The 18945-nt window shown below is 35.1% G+C and overlaps 1 protein-coding gene across 4 annotated transcripts in view; it reads left to right on the plus strand.

Annotated features, from left to right (window-relative positions):
• The window catches only part of Hacl (2-hydroxyacyl-CoA lyase), a 36100-nt gene extending 24650 nt beyond the window's left edge, over positions 1-11450 (plus strand). For all 4 annotated transcript variants that reach the window (XM_076469811.1, XM_076469812.1, XM_076469813.1 and 1 more), the window contains 5 exons: positions 848-948; positions 2166-2324; positions 7232-7342; positions 9548-9734; positions 11121-11450. In XM_076469811.1, the coding sequence (XP_076325926.1) occupies positions 848-948; positions 2166-2324; positions 7232-7342; positions 9548-9734; positions 11121-11153 (591 nt within the window). In that variant the 3' untranslated portion in view covers positions 11154-11450. The remainder of the gene's footprint in view (positions 1-847; positions 949-2165; positions 2325-7231; positions 7343-9547; positions 9735-11120) is intronic.
• The last annotated feature ends 7495 nt before the right edge of the window (positions 11451-18945 follow it).

Below are 18945 nucleotides of genomic sequence, written 5' to 3' on the forward strand. Positions count from 1 at the left end.
ACTGTCATGTAAATCATTAGATTGAACTTAAGCAGTTATTTCAGATATTTGATCATGCCATTGTTAATATTCCTCTTTTTTTATAGTGTCTTAACTTAGATTTCAAGAAATGAATTATTAACATTTTTAGCTCAGTAGTAAACAACTGTAGGTTCAGAATTACAAGTTTTAGGTCTGTACTTTGTGTATGTATGTATTTGTCCAGTAGAGCACTGAATATGTAATGTTAATTATTAGTTTTTTAAAAATCGTTCATTTGTTAGCCAACAACATATTGCAACATGAACAACTTACCGGTAGACGATTGGTTACTTCTGATATTCAACCCTGAAAGAAGCAAGTTATTTAGGTTTTTTGCTTATCTTAAGTAACTTTAAAACACACCTGTTCAATATAAGAATGGTTGACAATTGGCTTTAGAATTATAGACCATCCATTATTGATCTCTGAATCATTAGTCTATGGCATTACCTCCAGTTCATCCAGCATCCCTTAAATTCCGTCAGTCCTCAGAAATGGGCTTCGTATGTTGTTGTTGGTTTATTTTTGTAAGCCTAATGTATGTGCTCATTTTCAAGAAGAGTGATGGAATAACTAAGATAAGTGTGTTGAAGAAATGCATTTCTTTTCATGAAACAAAAAAGTGTTTAATTTAAAAACTAGTGTTACGTCTCTCAAGTTTTAGGAGAAAAGTCAAAGTTTGCTACCTTTCTTTCTTTTTTTTTGATGGATGAATATATGTGCCTGTTGTTTTATTTGTGTATACTCATTAAAAGTAAATGTGGAAATGTATATGTGCTATGTTTATTGCTTATATCAGACATTCACATTGTTATGTTTCCTCCAGATCAATGAACTTATCCCAAAAGATTCTGTGATCATAAATGAAGGATCAAATACCATGGACATTGGAAGAACTTTGCTGACAAGCTACCTTCCCCGACACAGGTAAAATTTTATTTATCACATAATCAAGTGGGATATAAATATTTTAATTCTCTAATTCATGGGAAGGTTATTACATTCATCTTGCAGAACAGTGTCTCACATATGTCCAAACATCCTTGATGAAGGGCAATGCCTCATATGTATCCAAATGCCCATCTTGAAGAACAGCCTCACATGTATCCAAACATCTTCTTGAAGGGCAATGCCTCACACATATCCAAACACCCTTCTTGAAGGACAATGCCTCACATATATCCAAACACCCTTCTTGAAGGACAATACAAGTACTTGAAAATGATTTCACCAGTGACTGAAATGTGGTACCTGTCCTCAAAAATAATCTTCCTTACTGTAAAAGTTGTAGCCAGTAATAAAGTAACACATAATTGGTAAGTAAACTCAAAACTATTAATGTTAAAAATGGTGTAAGAGTATAAATGTTTCAGTTTCTTTGTCATATAGAATTTTTCTGATTTAAACGAGATTGTTAAAAAGCTGGAGATAAGTCATCATAAAATGTGCCTAATGCTATATATGTATAGAAGGTGAAAGAAAACTATCTTCAATCTGATGTAAAGGTTGAGTTCATTCAGTCTGGTGTTAAAAGTTAGAGGGAATCTGATTGAAGTGTTTAAGATTGTTAAGAGAATTTATGGTGTTCATGCCATTTTTCACTAAGTTAGACTGAATAAAAGACAACTTATACATCATGAACATAACTAAAGATCACCATTACAAAGGCCCACTCTTGTTTTTCAATATGTCCTTATTTGGAAGTAATAAGGGATAGTAATCTGTGAAGTTTGTTTAGCTCGGTAGCAAGTAAAGAATCAAAACATTCTGGGCTTTACATTACCCTCTTACTGCATTTAATAATTCTGGTGGTTAAAGAAACAAATGCATTGTCTTAAACAGTTTCTATGCTCAGTAATTTGAAAGAAACTTTAGTAGCATCAATATCATGGCATCTATAAATACCTATATAAATAGAGGTTTACTATTGTGAAAAGGCAATTTAAACACCAGCAACAAAACAATAGATATATCTTTATTTGTCTCAGTTTTAAGGATCATTTTGGCTTTTCAGGCTTCACCAGTTTTGTTGATTTTTTTCTACCTCATAAAATGTACATATTATTAAAAATTAGAATTCTTGCATTATAAATTTAGCTTACATTTTTCACAGTAAGACTATACTTTGTGCTGTGTTCCCACAGATTGGATGCTGGTACATTTGGTACAATGGGTATTGGGTGTGGATTTTCCATTTCAGCAGCTCTGTGGTGTCAGGACACGGTACCAACTAAACGTGTAGTGTGTATTCAAGGGGACAGTGCTTTTGGTTTTTCAGCATTTGAAATGGAAACAATCATCAGGTGAGTGATGATGGTGAAATATTTTGTAAGGAAGTATGTTGCATAATCTAGCTTGCCATAATGGTAATATTTTATTTTATTAAGCATTAATGCAGAAGTCTGATATTTATATTGGTATATCTTATGTTAAAATACAGCAGGTTTAAACCAATTTGTTTAATAAACTAAGAGATTAAATTCTTACCACTCCTGGAGGTCTGTTACAAGATCATGTTTCACAGTGAGGTCAAATCCTTACTGCTTGTTTTCATCAGTTTCAAGATCATGCTTCTCTGATGGGGTGGGGTGCATCTCTGACAGAATGCATGATTTTAGGTGTGTGAGCTCCCAAGGAGCATTCGTCAAACATCTTGAAGTTGTTCAGGCATGTTTTCCATCCAACTTTCACATGTTGACCTGTCAGGGTGATATCTGTTGCAAGACTGTGCTTCTTAACTCTGGACCTGTTATTTCTACCCATTCCCATTGAGTTTATCTACTAACTTACACATGCTGAGGGCTCTGACTTGATAACAGATTATCCTCTTGACTGGACAGTGCTTTACTCTCAGTGTGGTCTTTGGTTTTTCATTGGATTTGCTGTCAGTTATGCATACCCCTTCTCAGTTCCTTTGCTGTTCCTATCTTCACCACAGTTACATTCTCCTGGTTCAAAGTTTCTCAGCTTTAGAGTTCAGTGATCTTGGCATGGTCTGATTTTGCCCTTTTATTGTACTTATCTTGATACACAACATTTCTTATCTGGTCCTTTTGGTGACACCTCTTTGGAATTCTCACCCCTGTTTCTCTCTGCTTCATCAGCTGGCATTCTGGTCCTCTCTTCCACTACCCTGTTCCCTGTCTTTTGTGCTCTAACCTCACACATCTTTTTTTAAACATGGGTATTGTCCCTTATCTTTGTATGTGGGATTTGTTTGATCTAATGCCTGAAGGATCAGACTCTCTGTTCATGTGGCCTTCTTAACTATTCCTACTGTTCATCAATCTTTTCTATCTGTTGTTGGCAAGTTTTTTATTATTTGTTCGTTTGTCACTCCCTCCTTCTTGGCTGTCCTACTATGGTCCACCTTTCACTTGTTGTCAATCTCCACTATTACTGATTATCAGACAGCTTTATCAACAATGTTGCACCTTTTCTGTTACCGCCATGTATTTATTTTTCTATCATCTTCACTTTGTCCCAGTCCTTCTTCACCAACTCCTTGTCTGATTATTATGCCTAACAAAGATGTTGTTGTGGTTTTCCATATGTCTGGTTCTTGTTTCTGTTTTTTTGTACTAATTTTCTCTCAAGAGTTGCTTCCTGTTTGCCTGTGGTCACTGACATTCATAGGTTTATATCATAGGTACTCACTGACATTCATGGGTTTGTGTCATTGGTACTCATTCAACATCCTTATTTATTTGTCTATCTGGATAGAACCTTTATTGTTTGTCCTTCAGTTGTTAGCCTTCACCATGACTAGTTATCAGGCAACATTACAAATCACTTTGCACTCTTCCAGTTACCACCACATTCTCTTTTCTTATTTTCTCCATGCTCTTCCAGTCAAACCTCTTCTCCAACTTCAGTATCCTACAGATGTTCATGTGTTTTTTACTCACTAACATGTGCACCATTTGATCTGATGGTTCTAGTTCTTTATACATCCTTCTCTCCCTGTCCTTGTCATCTTTGGTCCCTAACATTCTGATTATTATGTTGTTAATACTTCCAATACTCTTTTTTTTTCACCATGTTTATTTACTTCTCTCTCCTGATTAAACCATTCAACTACTTTCTCTTCAACCTTCCTCCTTTTGTTTATTGTTTGTATGCTCGTTCAGCTCTATCATCTGCGTTATTTGGTAAGAACATCTTCATTGGTTGAGGCTTTCTTCACTTCATATTGGGAATGAATGTGTTTTTTCATCTTTCCTCACATCACTTTCTCTATCTGTTTCATTCTCTTCTCAATTTCGCTGACCCTTGGATGTGATCCCTTATGCTGGCATATAGACGTATCCACACATGTTCATCTCTTATTATTTAGGCTGTTTCATCTTGTGTAGGGTTCCGACTTACTCCACTTGTTGTTTTTTAATCTCCACTGTCTTTGAGAAGGATAAGCACAATTTCGTTTTCAGATTCCCTTCTATTTTTATAAGATCCCACCAGGGTGTACTTATTTTCCAAAATCTGCATTAAGCCATGAAAATAGAAAGCACTCACATCACCTGACCTGGCTCTGCCCACTGTGAGATGTAGTGTTTCACAGGACTACTAGAAGTATCCTTTTAGGATACAAAATTATTATATTATCTAATCCAGACCCTACAAATTTCATGGACTATCCTGCAAAATGTAGGCATGAAGGAAGAGTGTGCCTATTTCTTGGTTCTCGCAGTTGCTCATTTGATTATGATTACGTCTCAGTGACACTTCAGGATTTATCACCCTTCCTTCTGTTCTTACCAGTCAAAGAGTGTGTCCCAGTTGAGATAAGTGGTCTCCTATAAGTGTCATACTCCATGGATTTTCCCTTTGGACACGTTCTGAAGAGAACCTGTATAGGTTTACAATTTGCACTGCCCCATCCATAAATTCAGTGGGGGGATTCTAGCATTTCTGTGTGAAGAGGTTTGTTTTGTGGGTTGTTGAATTTTACACAAAGCTACATGAGGATTATCTGTGCTAGTTGTCCCTAATCTAGCAGTGTAAGGCTAGAGGGAAGGCAGCTAGTCATCATCACCCACTGCCAACTCTTGAACCACTCTTACCAATGAGTAGTGGGATTGATTGTCACAATCAATTGCTTCCATAGCTGAACATGCATGTTTGGTGTGATGGGGATTTGAATCTGCAACCCTCAGATTACGAATCAAGCATTCTTACTACCTGGTCGTGCTGGGCCTATGTGTGTAGAGGTGAGTTATTGGAAGTAAACAGCCTGAAAATGTATTTCCAAAAGATACTTCTGTACAAATTCCTACCCATCCTGCCAACTTGAAGTGCACCTTACATTTTCTTTCTTTGTCTAAGAATGAAGTTATCTCAAGTGCATAGGCAGAGCTATTGCACATGAAGGTTGTGTTGCCCTCCTATTGGTGGACAACTATTTTCACATGATGTCATCATGCAAAGTGCACTTCATGTTAAACACGTTAATTTAGGAGGTAGTTAGCTCAAGATTAGTGCCATACAAATCATATAGGACAATGTATAAAGTGTATGAAGGTGAATAGTTATTGTAAATTACATTTTCAGTTTAAGAAGGTGTTAACTTTTAGTTTATTTAATTATTATTGTGGTTTTATTCAACCTAGGAATATGGCCTAATGGTAAGTATTTGATTTTTTGAGAAATTTTGTAACTCATTTTATATGGTATATTTCTCAAGAACTAGTGTACTTGTTGTTTTGTTTTTCTATCTAAATCGAATCGACAAATAATTTAAAATGTTTTTTTCCAGATTTCTTAGAAGCTATAGAATTATATCATTTCATGTTAACATTTTCACCTCTTTCAAACTTATTAACAGAATTAATTAGGAATATCCTATGTAGCAATTACAGATTTAGTTACATCTAAATCATAAAGAATTGAGGGGGTCAGAACTTTGTGACTTCTTTTGTATTTTAAATAAATGTTTTAATACTCATATCGGATATCTCTATTACATAAGTACAAGGGGTGGACAAAAAGTACCCCCTTGAAAATGTTTTTAATTGTTTATGTATTTTAATAGACAGCAGAAATAATATGTAAAACCATATATTTTTAGAATGCACTCAATGAGATCTGTTCAAATGTGCTCAGCCCGGCATGGCCAGGTGATTAAGGCACTCAACTCGTAATCTGATGGTCGCAGGTTGGAATTCCCGTTACACCAAACATGATTGCCCTTTCAGCCATGAGGTCATTATGATGTGAGGTTTAATCCCATTATTCATCGGTAAAAGAGTAGCCCAAGAGTCGGCAGTGGGTGATGATGACTAGCTGCCTTCTCTCTGGTTTTATACTACTAAATTAAGGAAGACTAGTGCAGATACTCTTTGTGTAGCATTGTGCAAAATTCAAAACAAAACAATCAAATATGATCTCCAATCCTAATCTTAACAGTGGCTTTTGTAAATACCTGAACTTCACATGATTTTAGTTGGATTTTCTCATTAACCTACAAAATGATCAAAAAAGTTTCTCTGCAATAACCTAGTGTAAAAATGAAACTCAAAATAACCCGAACCAGTTTCACAAGCTGATATTTAGTTGGCATTCCTTTGTATTTCAGTACTACTTCACATTGATGTGGCATAATTTCAACGAGTTTGTGCAAATATTCGTGAGTGATTGACTGCCCTCCTTCTTTGAGTACTTCAAAAAGTTCATTTTTCAGTTTGTGGTTTATCATTAATTGGTTTAACTCAGCCAATAAACTTTCAGTCGGATTGATATCAGGTGAATGACCTGGTTATTCAATAACATCAAATCTCTTATTCCAGAGAAACTTGTTTGATCATTTTATAGGCTAATTGGAATAAGAAGATATTATAAACTGCAGCAGGTGCACAACACTTATTATGATAATATGTGACTAAAATCATGAAAACTTCAGGTATTTACTAAAGCCACTGTTAAAATTAGGATTTGAGATCATATTTCAACAGATCTTATTGAATGCATTCTAAAAACATATAGTTTTAAATATTTTTCTGTTATCTAATAAAAGAGGCAACAAATTAACAACACTTGCAACATGTTTTTGTCGACCCATTGTATGTATATATATATATATTTAGTTAAAATATAATTTTTGCATAATAGTTTGATATTAATAGGTGTTAACTGTTTGTAGAAGATAACTCATTTTGTATGTATCGATTCTTTTGTTGAAATCTGTATAAACCACAATGTTTCTAACTAACAGGTATAAACTCCCAGTAATACTGATTATTCTGAACAACAATGGAATATTTAGTGGCTTAGACAAGGAGACTTGGGATGAGTTGACCAGTAGTGATATCCACCTTGGACTGAGGTTAGTTACTAGGAAAATCAATGTCTTTCAGGCTGCATTTGCTTATAAATTTTGTTCATTAGTTTTATATTCATAGAGCTTTGTAATCAGTAATCTATGGAAAATATTGTGATTTCTGAGTGTGTGTGTTTTTTTTTGTTTGTTTGAATTGGTTTTGAGATTGTTATTGTTTAACAACAATGGCTTAGTGTTTGATTTTCAGCCATTGTAAGATTATCATTAACAGTGACGGTACCCTGAATGACTGAATATAATCCCAGTCATTGTCAGGTGTTGTTTATATGTGAAGATGTTTACCCGTGATAGTAGTGGCATAGCAAGGTGGTTAAGGCACTTGACTTGTAGTCTGAGGGTCACGGGTTCAAATCTCCATCACACCAAACATGCTTGCCCTTTCAGTCATGGGGGCATTATAATTTAGTGGTCAATCCCACTATTCATTGGTAAAAGAGTAGCCCAAGTGTTGGTGGTGGGTGTTGATGACTTGCTACCTTCCCTCCCTCTAGCTTTACACTGCTAAAGTAAGGATGACTAGTGCAGATAGCCCTCGAGTAGCTTTGTGCAAAATTCAAAACAAAAACCTGGATGATGACTGAATGTAATAAAGTTCTTGTAGAGTTTTGTTCCCTAGTGAATGTTTTATCATGTATTTCTAGTCAGTCTGTTATATTAGGTTAATGTTTTTAGTGTATATTGTATTTTAAATTTTGATACTAAAGAAATTAGTTTTCATCAGAAGGTTTTAACCACTTTAATATAGCGTTATGTGCGTATACTTGTATATACAACTATAATAGAACTAGAGTTAAAAGTAGGCTTAACAGTTTCTGCCTGTTCATTAATAGAATAACTATTAACATGAAAAAATGCTATTTTTACTCTATATGTTCTGCTATTTTAACCTTACTGTTTTTATTTGCACATTGTTCCACCATCTATCCATGTTTCATCTTATTGTTACATGCAGCTAAAGATATACATTCAGATCTGCTGCTGACGTCATGTTTAGCCAGTGTGCATGGGCTCAGTCTATTGGATCGAGCTTGTGTTGGAGAAGGAATATTGAATATAATTCTGAGATAACTGTGAAATGTGCCAAGTGTTTAGTAAAGTGTAAAAGTCCGTTGTACTCAGGATACGTTTGTGAACTGACAATGTCAGCCTGATTTGGGAAAGTTGGAGTGAAAGGTGAAGTTCGTGTAAGGAATAAAGGATACTCCTGTCCATTGTTTAGTGTACACTTTGTATTTTCATAACCTCTAGAATGCCCATCTACGATTGTTTTAGTACTTCTGATTTTACCTCTTGTGTTTACTATCCTCTACCATGAACTGTTGCTAAATCAGCAATGTAGCATAAACAGAATAGTTGGTAACTATGACATTAAATACATCGTACCATTCTTTGATAGATTGTTTAGGCAGAGTATTCATGATGAAACTTTGTAGAATGGACGGCAACTGCCTGTTGTGGAGACACAAGTGTAGAGGACAATATTTTGAAAGTCTTCCTCCTTTTGTCTTCAGGCAGAAGACTTTCGAAACATCATTTTCTACATTTGTGTCTCCACAACAGGAAGTTGCCATCCATTCTACAAAGTTTCATACATCATATCATGTCAAGAGACACACTGTAAAAGAATTAACTACATGTACCCTAAAACATAAAACTGTGCTAGAAACTTCTGCAAATGTACATTAGTTTGATATAGGAGCATACAAAGAAATTTAAATCCTCTATTCACTAAATGACTCCATAATAAGATCAAGAAAAAAATTTAGTTTCTGTGATTTAAAAATGTTTGAATGTATATCAAGTTTACTTCAATAATTAACTACCGATTTTAAATGGAACAGTCTGTGTTTGACTGTTCACAATCAGCATTTTAGAACATTGTTCAGACTTTAATGGCCTGTGAATTTAAATTTCATAAAAAATATTTTGGTTTTAATAACAGATTTTCCATAATTCATCTACACAGGTTCCAAAAATAATATTTTTTTCTATCACTTGAGGTTTTTTTTACAAATTGAGAAAAAACTCTTATATAGAATAAATTTACAACAAAACTACCTACCACAGATATAAGAGAATATGTATGGCTCATTTATAAAAAGCTGAATAATTTTTACAGGGAACTGAATACAACATGTGTCCTGTTTACATGATCACAGTAATTCTTATGTTGCTACATGTGATTTCTAGTATCCCACCCACAAGTCTGTCTCCAGCTGCCCACTATGAAAGAATTACTGCAATGTTTGGAGGAAAAGGGTATTATGTAACCACCATTCCAGAGCTTGAGTTAGCTATCAAGGAGTCTTTAGAAAGTGTTGATCAACCATCTGTCATTAATGTCATCATTGACCCATATGCCCAGAGGAAACCTCAGGTAAAACGTTTTACATTTTATATACAACAAAAGAACAATTCAGCTCTGAGAATCAGTCTTTGACATGTAAATTATACAGACCTCTTCTCGTTTGTAATCTCGATACAAGTTCTTCATTGCGTGAAGTGCTTAGGACATATTTTTTTATATATAATAGAAACACTGGCACAAAAAGGAAATTAATTGTTATTTCTTCTACCAAGAAATGGAGGTTGTTAACAAATGAAATTACTAAAACAAATTATTCAATGACATCTGTTATAGTTGTTTTAGGAATCAAATTAAAAAGACATTTTTAATTGTAAGGTTATCTAAGGTTTCTTAATTTGTCTCTAGTTGATTATCATTTGTCAAATACTTGATTTAAATTATCAGTTACTTTATATTCTACTTAAAGTTGATTGTATTTGTTTAATATTTGATTTAAACTGATTATCAGTTACTTTATATTCTAGTTATAGTACATTTTATTTGTTTAATATTTGATTTAAACTTATTATCAGTTACTTTATATTCTACTTAAGGTTGATTGTATTTGTGTAATATTTGATTTAAACCGATTTATACTCAGTTTAACTTGTCTGTTGCTTAAATATCAATTTGAAATTGATTATTAGCTTCTTAATATTCAGTTTATGTTTGTTAAAAGGTACTTAATACTCATGTTAATTATCAGTCATTGATTTGTATACAAAGACTGAAGATTAAAATTATTGTTTAAAGAACATGTTATATAATTGTAAGTTTTAAAAGTGACAATCAAATTCCATAAGTTAGTCTGATAAGTGTAGTTCATGAGTTTTTATTGGGTACTGTTGACTAGCTGTCTTTCTTCTTGTCTTATTCATTCAAAATTAGGGATGGCTGAATGCAGATAAATAGCCCTTGTGTATCATTGTATGAAATGTTGAAACAAATAAGTATAATAAATATAGTTTGAAGGAATTGTTGGGTGATTTTAATAACTAAAGAATATATTTTGATCATTGCTACTTCTCTTTATGAAGACAAAATTTAATGAAAGTTACTTTTTCTGAGGCTTACGAATCAGAACTTATTGTTTGGTATCAAAACTATAATGTTTGAGTCTAGAAATTTAAGACATTGTCATATTTTATGTCACCATTGTACATGCTTGAAATATGAATACAAATCTTTAAAATATTTTTTATTAATGAATAGTTACTTATATGGAAATTATAAATAATCAAAGTTTTTATAGTGTGTTATATATAGATAACACCATTCAAATTAAGTGTATTTTTTCATTCCCTCTTAATGATACATATTTTCAATATTTTTCCCGTTGAAAATCAAGTACTTCTGTTTTAAGTTTCCAATCGTCCCTATTAAAACTAATTTCACTTTATTATTTTATTTTAACAGGACTTTCCTTGGTTGATGAGGTCAAAGATGTGAAGTTGAAAAATGTTTTATTTTTGAAAAGCTTTTGTAAAAGGTTTTTCAGAACAGTCACAACTTGTTTTACAGGTCTTTAAAATTCTACTTTCTGTTGTCAAAAGTAAATTAATTTCAAATGTTAACAGGGTAAAAAATGCTAGTTTTCTACATCCTGGTATTGTCAACATACAACTAATAATATCTTATTTGTACCTTGACTGTACCAAGATATTGATTAGGTGATTGTATTTTGAGTTAGGGTAATATTATTCTTTGAAAGTGTTGTAATTTATTTTTAATAAAAAATGCAGTAAATCCTGTTGTATTTTTTTGTTTTTCTGCACAGTATTCACAACCCAATATGAGTCTCTCATTTCAGTACTTTTGTGTACTGACTGACAGGCAGAGCTGTGTATTGAAGATTGTTATAAACACAGAAAATACTTGCAAAATAAATTTTGCCATCTGCTGTGAAACGTGTACTATAAAAGTCGACCAGGTGGTTATGCCACTTGAATCGTAATCTGAGGGTCGCAAGTTTGAATTCCTGTTCCACTAAATATGCTCAACTTTTCAGCAATGGGAGCGTTATAATGTGACGATTAATTAAGTTTACGTCTTTGACCACTAAATTAGGGACAGCTAACGCAGATAGTCCTCGTGTACATTTGCGTGAAATTTTAGAACTTAAAAACTCACGTGAGCTATTGGTCTGAGATTTTTGTTACAGTTTCACGTAAGAGTAAAGAAGAACTGTGTTTTGTTTGGGTTTGTTTGGGAATTTCGCACAAAGCTACTCGAGGGCTATCTGTGCTAGCCGTCCCTAATTTAGCAGTGTAAGACTAGAGGGAAGGCAGCTAGTCATCACCACCCACCGCCAACTCTTGGGCTACTCTTTTACCAACGAATAGTGGGATTGACCGTCACATTATACACCCCCACGGCTGGGAGGGCGAGCATGTTTAGCGCGACGCGGGCGCGAACCCGCGACCCTCGGATTACGAGTCGCACGCCTTACGCGCTAGGCCATGCCGGGCCGAAGAACTGTGTTTAGTTTTTTTATAATTTACATTAAAGACGGCTGATTTACAGCAGCAGAACTGTAGAGTGTAAGGACGTGCAGGTACATTAGTGTTGGTTAGACAAAGAAAATTAGATTATCAGTTTCTAGCTCAAGTTTTCAAAATTATCGTACGAGTAGACGGTTATCATTCATTGCAAACTAATAAGCACAAAATTAATAAATTTTATTAAGTTATCCTAATAAAGAGTGTTTAACGTCACGTGATACTAATTTAAGCAATTAGCCTAACTGATGCTTGATACAATTATACCGAGTGCATTTGGGTGATGATAAAAAACTGTTAATCTAGTATCCATTGTGTTGCTAAAAGGAAATTATTAACACTGTTTCAGAGAGGAAGAACTACTTTCTTGTATTTTAATGAAAGTGGTTGGTTCTGTAAAGTAAAGGGCAAGTGGTCAGGAAGTTTGACTTGTAATCTGAAGGTCGCGGGTTCAAATCTTCGTCACACCAAATATGTTTGCCTTTTCAGTCGTAGGAGCGTTATAATGTGACGATCAATCCCACTATTCGTTGGTAAAAGAGTAACTCAAAAGTTAGCGATAGGTGGTGACGACTAGCTGCCTTCCATCTAGTCTTACGCTGCTAAATTAGGGACTGCTAACGCAGATAGCCCTCGTGTAGCTTTGCGCGAAATTCAAATCAAACCAGTAAAGTAAAAGTTTGTTTGCGAATACCATCTTCTCCAGGGGCTTTGTTTTTTGTGTTGTTAATAGCAGTTACGACTTCTGTTACAGTGATATGTTTTACCAGTTGATGAGTGCTCCAGTCTTTTGTTTTTTCTTGGTGTGTAATAATGTTGACTGGAAATTTAGGTGTAAAAATGCTTCTGTTTTGATCAATATAGTTTGTGACTGTATTATAAAAGTATCTGTTCATGTCTGGTTCATGATGTGTTTTGAACGTGTTTTCTAGGTGTTTTTTAAATATCTCTGCTTTTTCTGTGTTAGTGTATGCTGTTTCTCCATCCAGTTCCAGTGGTGGATATACTGTGTTTGTTGTTCCTGTGTTTGTAAATCTTTTCAAATGTGTCCAGAATTGTTTAGGATCAGTTTTGTGATTTAGATCGGAACAGAAGGTGTCCCAGTTTTCTTGTTTCTGTTGTCTGATTAAGTTTCGTATTTTATTCCTTATTGTGTTTATCTGAGGTTTAAGTGTGGGGTTGCGATTTTGAATGTGCTGTCTGCGGAGTATACGTCTGTTTTAATTAAGTGTATTATATCTTTATGTGGTTGCCATGAATGAGTTGTTGTGAAGTGTTTTTGTTTCGGTATCGAACTGTTGGCTGCCTGTTTTAGACACTCAGAGATGATATGACAGTATGCATCTATATCTGATGCGTCCGCGGCAATATGTAGTACTTCTGGAGGTAAGGTTTCATTTAATATGGTTTGGAAAACTGGCCAATTAGCTTTTTTGTAGTTCAGTTGGTCTCTCACTATGATTTTATTTAAGTGGGGGGTGAGATTGAAGATACACCAAACTGGGAGGTGGTCACTATCTATATCGTGACCAACATGAAAATTTACGAATTTGCGACTCATATTTGACGAACACAGGCATAGGTCCAGTATTTCACTGGTGCCGTGTGCGTACGAGATATGTGTCGGTGTTGCATCGTTTAATAAAGTCATGTTTGATTCGTCCAAAAATTGAAAAAGTAAATTGCCATTTGCGTTTGAACAACGACAGTTGAATGCTATATGTTTACTGTTTAGGTCGCCAATAATAATAAGATTACAGTTGCTATTATACAATATATTCAATAGATTTACATCTAACACTGTACTAGGCGAGCAGTAGATGCCCGCCACAAGCTATCCTCCTAAAACAAAGCACTCAGAGATTATATGAACATCTAACAGCGTTATTTAATCTCTCACTATTAGCTGGATATATCCCCGTTTCTTGGAAGGAAGCAATAATATTAATGTTCCAGAAAGAAGGAAAGCCAGCGAATAAACCAAACAACTACCGCCCGATTAGCTTAACCAGTTGTATTGGCAAAGTATTAGAGAGGATAATTAGTAATCGTCTGTCAGTTTACTTAGAAGAAAATTCAAAATTACCAGAAATTCAAAACGGATTTCGAAAAAACCGCCAAACTACAGACCACCTGATTCGACTTACAGAATCAATTACCGACAGCTTCAACAAAAAAGAATGCACTGTAGCGTGCTTTCTCGGCATTGAGAAAGCATTTGACACAGTGTGGCATAACGGATTACGACATAGATTGCTTGAAATGGCATTACCCCAGGAAACTATTCGCTGGCTGTCCAACTTCCTGGATAACAGAATGTGTAAAGTAAATGTAAATGGGGCCCACTCAGGGTCCTTTTCACCCGAAGCAGGAGTCCCGCAGGGAGGGGTTGTTAGCCCTATATTATTTATCATGTACGTGAGTAATATGCCTCTGTCGGACCTAAATTTAGGTTATGCATCACAGTACGCTGACGATGTAGCAGTCTGGAAAAGTGCCCCCACTCTGTCAATAGCAGCAACGAACCTACAACCAGTCCTAAATAACATCGAAGAATACTGCCAGAAATACAGAATCAAAATTAATATTCCAAAAACCCAAGTCATAGTATTCAGCAGACTGAATAAGCTGAAAAAAGATCCACCAAAACTCTATATGAATGGATCACTTTTACTGACTGCTACTTCTGCTAAATTTCTAGGTCTAACCTATGACTCAAAATTAACGTGGCTACCACATATTAAAAATGTACTGATACGAATCTGGAAAAGAGCAAACTATGCAAGAAGTCTTTCAGGTAAAATCCAAGGAACATCACCAGACAACATACTTAAAATCTACAAAACGTACATTAGACCAACAATAGAATATGCATCACCTGCCTGGATTAACATAGCACCCACACATGTACAGAAGTACCACGTAGCACCTCAACCACATTCATGCACAAGTATGCAAACATAGATACAATAGCTGAAAGACTCTTGCATAATTCTCTAAAATATTTCAATAAGAATTGGCATAAAAATGACTTAATGTATAATCTCGACAGATATCACGTACATGATGTAAATGGTCCTAAATACCTCTCCCCTTTTAACATATATATAAGAAATGTAACACAAGCTGGCCACTACGCACTAGACACTTAGTCCTTGTTTCTTTCTATTTTTATAATTATTATTTTCTTTTTTAATCATTATTATTATTTTTTATTTTTTGCATTATTATTCAAGTATTGAATAATAATAATTATTACTACTTTCTTTTCTGTTTGTGTTACTACAAGTAGTAGTAGCATTCTCTCAATCGAGAAAAAGGAGAAAAATACAAAAAAATATATATATATGAAAATACAAAAAAAAATATATATATATGGAAAAAAATTAAATGAAGAAAAAAAAACTTCTTGTTCGTCTATGCATGGACTGAGCCCTGAAATGGACCTGAGTATGATGTTATACTTTTACTCTGGCCCAAAGCTTTAAAAAAAAAACTCTAAAGACAGACGCTATAATCGTTCTGGAGGGAGGAAGAGGTCAAATGTACCTGACCCTCCTGGGTATTTAACAACATCAATACCCAAATACCCACACAGTCAAACTTGGAACGATGAGAGAGAGAAAGCCAGGTATATAATCGTTCGGGAGGGAGGAAGAGGTCAAATGTACCTGACCCTCCTGGGTATTTAACAACATCAATACCCAAATACCCACACAGTCAAACTTTGTTTGCGATTCTAAAGGTAATGTTAATTACTATCAAGCGTCACTTTCTTACTTGCTGTAGTTTATTGGTGTGTATTGATATCTAATCAAAACAGCTTCAACACGAAATAAAGGCGTTGTAAACAAAGGATTCAGCTTACGACTTAGGAGAAAGAAATCAAAATTGACAACCAAACTGGCACCTATGTTCATGTCATTGATAAAAACAATTACAAGAAATATCCATTCATTAGTGAAATAGATTTTTCTTCAACTTGGGGCAAGATGACTGGTAAAACACAACACGCCGTCCAGCTAACTAATAAATGAATATATTTTGTTAATGCTGTAAATGCAGCTAGCTACCAGTGTGGCCGGCCATTCGGATTTCGTCCCCTGTAAGTTGAAAACTGTGTGTGTGTGTTTTCTTATAGCAAAGCCACATCGGGCTATCTGCTGAGCTCACCGAGGGGAATCGATCCCCTGATTTTAGCGTTGTAAATTCGGAGACTTACCGCTTTACTAGCGGGGGGCAAGTTGAAAACTTAATCTCTTTTTAGCCGCATTTTTTTCTCGCACCTAATGTGTTTTTTAAAAAATAGTATTTAACTTTTGTTTGTTTGTTTGTTTTGGAATTTCGCACAAAGCTACTCGAGGACTATCTGTGCTAGCCGTCCCTAATTTAGCAGTGTAAGACTAGAGGGAAGGCAGCTAGTCATCACCACCCACCGCCAACTCTTGGGCTACTCTTTTACCAACGAATAGTGGGATTGACCGTAACATTATTCCGCCCCCACGGCTGGGAGGACGATAGTATTTAACACTGCATTTCTGAACGTCCTTACTGGGTTACATACATATCATAATATACACTAAACAGTACCCACCACTAACTCATATATATACATTACCCCCGGCAGCAAGATGCGTTCCATAATCCGGTCACCCTAACTATTAGGCTACTCCCGACCATTGTTTATTAAACTAATAAGTGAATTTTACACTCATTATTATTTAAAATCATTATGAGAAGTCTTTGACATTTACTAACGTTTAGGACCACTCTTTCTTTACTTCTGAATAAGTGAAGTCCACCTGTCGAATGTTTTTAGGTTTCTCAAAACTCAGTTTTTACGCGGACCAGTTTTATAATCATTTGTGATACACTAAAGACCTTCAATTATTATAAATTTATGCCTTTTACCTAGAAACTGTTTATCTTATATATGGTGGTTTTGTTCTTTATAAAGATTATTTCGACTGTAAGAAGAGTTCGCCCAGCTCAAAAGTGTTTTCTGAATAAAAGTGAAGATAAAAGCCCCTGTAGCTGATAATAAAGTATCTTTGAGAGTGTCGAAGAGCTCGTGTCTTCTGTAAAACTCTCCAGTAAATGTGTCCTAATTTACTGGCCGCATTTGAGAAACTGACACTTATTTATCTATTTTCACTTCCTGTAGCTAGTAGTCACGTGATGTCTTGAGTATCCCTGTGCCCAGGATAATGTATTTCCAAGCAAGCAGGCTGATATCTTGGTGATGCTACAAATTCAAAAACACTTAGACCAGTCAAGCCTAACGGGTGTGTTTTAGGAGCAGAGAAGTTATTACTTGAGGGTCTTCAACAAGCAGTGCAGTAAATGGGGCTATACTCAGTAAATTACATACTTTTATTTTAAAAGCCTGGTAAACAAACGCTATAAAACCATCTTATCCTTTTTTTTCTCCTCTTCTTATAAATTATTTTTTTATGGTAAATAAAATTGTTAGATAAGAAACTTTAAATTACTACCTCTAAATCCTGGTAGTTATGGTAACTGAGGAGATGGACTTGGAATTCTATCTTACCATGGTTACCCTTTCAGATCCCAACACCAAACATGGTCACCCTTTCGCCCGTGGGGAGCGTTCTAATGTGACGGATCCTATCACGTAATATGCTCATCCTTTCAGCTATGGAGAGATTATAATGTGACGGATATCATCACCCAACATGCTCACCCTAATTGTTCAGCCGTAGGAGCGTTATAATGTGACTGTAACTCCAAATTTTCGTTGGTAAAACGTTGGCGGTGGGTAGTGTTGACTAGTTGTCTTTCTTCTAGTCTATCACTTCTAAATGAGGGACAATTTGGATAGATAGCCCCTGCATAACGTTGTGCGAAATACAGTAAACCAACACTAAAGCTGTCGTACTGGAGAATCCTATTCTTGGCTCAGAGTGATATTCATCGAATAGAGGATGTATTATTATAGCGAAAAGGGTCGTTGATGGCCTAGTGGTAAACGTGTCGGACGGTGGGTGTGGTAGTTCGTGGTTCGAGTCTTGTTCTAAAAATCTTTTACTACGTACTTTGTGGCCATGCGTGAATTATAAGAACAACGGATAAATCTCAATTTTTCAGGTCAGTATTGAAGAAAATTCAAGAACTGAAATAAGTTTCCACTATTCAGCCGCTTTACTTTCTGTCTTTCAGTTTGGGATTAGGGATGCCTAGAATTTGTTCGGACTTTTATGCGAATGTCCGAAACAAACACATAAATATAAGTCTAGCCTGAACATAATACATTTGGTCGCCAAAATCAAATATCATTTCTCACAGATACACCTCGCACGCAGTCGAAAAAACTGATTGGACATGAGTCACTCTCTGTAAACATCGATTTTTAAGGGTATATTAGTCTTAGCTAACGGTCTGGAAGTTCTGGACTTTAGCCCTCGCCTAAATTTCAAAGTGACAACTCGAAGGCTTGTTATAGTGAGTAACAGCGATCTCTGCATTATTTTGTAAATCGTGTAAATTAGTACAAAGTAGAAATTTTTAAGGCATCGCTTACTAGTCCTCACCCCCTCCTCATAAACGCTTTTCCTGGCCATGGCAGTGACCACTGAGTACGATGTTTTGTAATTATGGGATCGCGAAAGGTATCTCAATTAATGATGACCCTCGTTTTAATTCCATGCATTTTTTTTGTTTCTGCTGTGATGTCGTTTTGTGGAATTAGAAGCATTTAGGTTTTTCCAAATATAGATAAGGGG

Source organism: Tachypleus tridentatus, chromosome 12 (genome assembly GCF_004210375.1).
Source record: "Tachypleus tridentatus isolate NWPU-2018 chromosome 12, ASM421037v1, whole genome shotgun sequence".
Classification (NCBI taxonomy): Eukaryota; Metazoa; Arthropoda; class Merostomata; order Xiphosura; family Limulidae; genus Tachypleus; species Tachypleus tridentatus.